General features: G+C 37.5%; 1 protein-coding gene across 1 annotated transcript; it reads right to left on the bottom strand.

Annotated features, from left to right (window-relative positions):
* Window positions 1–960: 960 nt before the first annotated feature.
* On the bottom strand, window positions 961–1965 carry LOC109953795 (olfactory receptor 1-like). Its single transcript, XM_020589256.1, has one exon. The coding sequence runs from the start codon at window positions 1963–1965 to the stop codon at window positions 961–963; it is 1005 nt and encodes a 334-aa protein (XP_020444912.1).
* Between the last annotated feature and the right edge of the window lie 1835 nt (window positions 1966–3800).

Raw genomic sequence — 3800 nt, 5'->3', positions numbered from 1 at the left:
TTGATTGGGGTTGGGCATAAAATGTAGGGCAGTGTAATACACCTATTCTTTAACTGTCTACATAAGGTCACCAATAAAATCAGAACTCACTTAAAGATCTTTGAAGTCACATTCAGAGACTTGCATGGTCAGGCCTATATCACAGATCTACTACATCTTTATGTCCTGTACCTATTAAGTTTCTAAAACAATCGGCCATGGGTTTGTTGGCTGTTCCTTGCTCCAGACTTCAAACAAAAGCTGACTGTGCCTCCTAAACTCTGAAATGTTCTTCCAGTGGATTTAAGATCTGTGGATACAGTGGATATTTCTTAAAAAGCCGATATGGCTTTTGAGGAGTGATCCCACTGTGTAGTCATTTTATAGTGCTCTTATTCTGCTGTTTTTATGATCATATTGCCATTTTATAGAATATAGCCTATAGTCATAATTTGTGAAAAGCACTTTGACTATTGATCTGACAAAGTGCTATATAAACAAACCTTACTGACAAATATGAAATGTTTCACACAACTTCTTTCAAAAAGGGCTGGACATGTACTGCATAATTTATAATTATAGGCCAAGTCAAAATAGATGTGATCATTAAATGAATTAAACTTTGCATTTTTGCTTCTGTACACACAAATATTGGGAGGTAAACCTTAGAAAATGAGGTCCATCATTTTATATATTAGACTAACACAAACTGTACAAAAATTGCAAATTGTGTTTTTAATTAATTTACTGAGAGATTAACTTGAAAATTTCAGTTCGACAAATAAAATTAGATCTGCTTTTTTGCCATCCTGCTCATGCCTTGATTTCATTTTGCAAGACAGATCATTATATGACTAATGCAAAAGTAAAAAAACAGCAAATGACAATATACCAAAATAACCAAAATGTAAAAATTAAAATGTTGTATTTAATACTAAGATGTTTATAGTACAATGTTTTTAAACACATGTATGCTAAATGTCAATGTGGTGACACAGAGGTCACCTTTTTGGACAAGGTGATGTTGCTCATCCTAATGGGTTTGCAAAGTTTCCTGATAGAGCTCAAAACTTCTTCTGTCCTTAAAGAGTAAATAATAGGATTGAGCAAAGGTGGTATGGTGTAAGTCAGAGTAGAGTTTATGATCCTGGTATTAGTGCTAATGGAAGAAATTTGAACAATTATGTTGGTGCTCAGGAGTGGGAGGAAAAAAACAGCAACAACAATCATGTGAGCAGTACAAGTTTGAAAAGCTTTGAGTCGTTCCTTTCCTGATGCAATCCTGCTTAGTGCTATGGCAATGCAAATATATGTCAATACTATCAATATAGGAGGAAGACACATGATTACAGCTATAGCAAGTTTTGCCATTATGGAATTTAAAGATGCATCATTACAGGCCAGACGATATGTTGGTCCATAATCGCAGAAAAAACTCTGTATCACTACAGAATCACAGAAGGAAAGGCGATCGATTAGCCCAACAGCACTTGCTCTAAGAGTCACCACAAAACCCCATGCAAACAGCAGCATTGCAGCAATAGCTCTTTTAGTCACAAGATTATGGTACCTTAAAGGGAAACAAATGGCTATAAATCTGTCATATGCCATAATCACAAGTGTCCATGACTGCACATGTGTGAAGAACACAGCAAAGAACATGTAACTTAAACAAGCCTCATAGACAATGTATCTGTTGTCAAACAAAAATGTGTCCAAGAGTTTTGGGATGAAAGCAGTGCTCCCACACAAATCTATAAAAGCCAGGTTGAACACAATCATGTATTTAGGAGTATGAAAAGTCTTGACCAGGTAAATCACTGAGAGGAGGAGGCCATTCCCAAGAAAAGTCACCATATAGACAAAACACAGGAAGACATAGAAATACTCAGCATGAGGGACATTGGAAAATCCACTGATATAAAATTGTGCAGGACGAACAAATGTGGCATTAGACATTGAAGCAGATTTCTGTTCTGGGTTCATTATCCGTTTCTCTGAATGCAAAAAAATGAAAGAAAACAGGGCAGTGTTTAATGAAGGATGACACAGTTGACTGATGGTGACTGCTGTAACCAAACTCACAGCAGAGAGCATCAAGTGAGCTGCACTGTGCGAGATCTGACATTTATAGTCTTCAACTGTGACTGTGAGCAAGCAGAAATGCAGGCAGCTGTGTCACATGATTAGAAGTTAGATACTGATACACTCCAACTATCTCACTGTCCACATCATCAATGAGTTTATGTAGTTAACTCAGTTAAGTATTGTCACCAGTTCATTTCATACAGAGAAATTACAGTATTGAGCTTAATAGGTTTTAAATGCTGATTTTTCAATGAGAAGTAGCCAAGATGTTTTGATTTTCAACCTTTTTTAAGTACGACTCATGACGGGGGGGGCAACTGTGTTAAACACACATAAGGAATTTGTATAACTTACTTGTCCAAATAAAGGATAATCACCTTTACCACTGTCCACATCATCAATGAGTTTATGCAGTTAACTCAGTTAAGTATTGTGTCACCAGTTAAGTACAGACCAACTCACGCTGATGGCTCTAACCATTGGGGGCACTGATTTTGCAATGAGAAGTAGCCAAGATGTTTTGATTTTCAGCCTTTTTTGAATTTGAATTTCCAACTCTCTGGTTGGTAGACAACTGCTCTACACACTGCACCACTGTTGCCTCCCAGGGTGGCAAGGTGATTATTATTATTATTATGCAAATTTAACATTGATAAACCTTTAATATGGATGTAACTGATTTTTAACTGGTCATCATTAAAGTTCAGTCATAGTGTCTTAGTTATTCTCTGCTTTCCTCTCATGTCTTTTGAGATCCTGCCACTACATTCTGCCTTGCAGTGCTTTTGAGTTGACAGGTCAATACAAGCAAGCAAAAATGGCATTAATCGTGGTGTCCCTGATCCTGTTTAGACCTAGTTTAAAATGCATCCTGGGTGATTAGATCCAAGCGCACAGTGCTAAACAAGTGTAAACAACCACCAAGACAGATTGTCATCCAATCACTGAAGCCAATTGCTGAGGTGGTATGGGACGCATTTGACCATATATCTTTTGTAGTGTACTGACAAGTGTAAAAGGTGTGTCTCGGCTGTCTACTTCTTTTCACTCAGACACATTTTAAAACCAAGTCTGAATGGGAGCATTATCTTCTGTCCCAGAACAGATGCCACCAACATCACTTTCTCCAAAACCGATACATGGAAAAACAGAACATACCAAACTGTAAACTCATGGGGTTCAAAACAAACTGCTCAGCCTTGCACATTAACAAAGATTTTAGAAGCACTTTGATGTTACTATTTCTCTCTTTGGATGTGTGATATACTGTGGTGCAAAATATACCTTGATGCCATGTTTCTACCACCACTGTACAGTCCACAAAAGTGCCCTGCTGAAGTTATCCCTTATGGTTGGCACAAGGCAAGAAAGCACCTTGGAAAGATTAGTTTTATTGTGATGAACTCCAAAAGGCAAACAGTTTTAAACTAACTTTTATTCCCAGGCAGTGAGGAGGAAACATCTGGTATTTGGGAGGAGGATGGATCTGAGTGCATTAGCATTCAGCTGAGAAAGGCCATGTCTCTGGTCTCTTTGGGGATGAGTAAGGCGAGAAACCTCACGCTGATCCCCAAACAGGCCAGAGATATGGTATTTTAAAGACAAAACCTGAAATTAAATTTTTTTTTCAATATAACGACTATTTGAATATTTTAAAAATCACCGCCCATCCCTACTAAATACCATGTTTCTATCCACCACCCGGTTAGCATTTGTTCCATTTTTATCCTTAA

The sequence above is a fragment of the Monopterus albus genome, unplaced genomic scaffold (genome assembly GCF_001952655.1).
Source record: "Monopterus albus unplaced genomic scaffold, M_albus_1.0 scaffold1370.1, whole genome shotgun sequence".
Classification (NCBI taxonomy): Eukaryota; Metazoa; Chordata; class Actinopteri; order Synbranchiformes; family Synbranchidae; genus Monopterus; species Monopterus albus.
Note: the sequence above shows the minus strand (reverse complement) of the source record. Positions and strands in the feature narration are given on the sequence as shown.

Excerpts from the sequence above, each read along its gene's own strand:
- LOC109953795 (XM_020589256.1), bottom strand. The coding sequence starts at position 1,965 with ATGAACCCAGAACAGAAATCTGCTTCAATGTCTAATGCCACATTTGTT.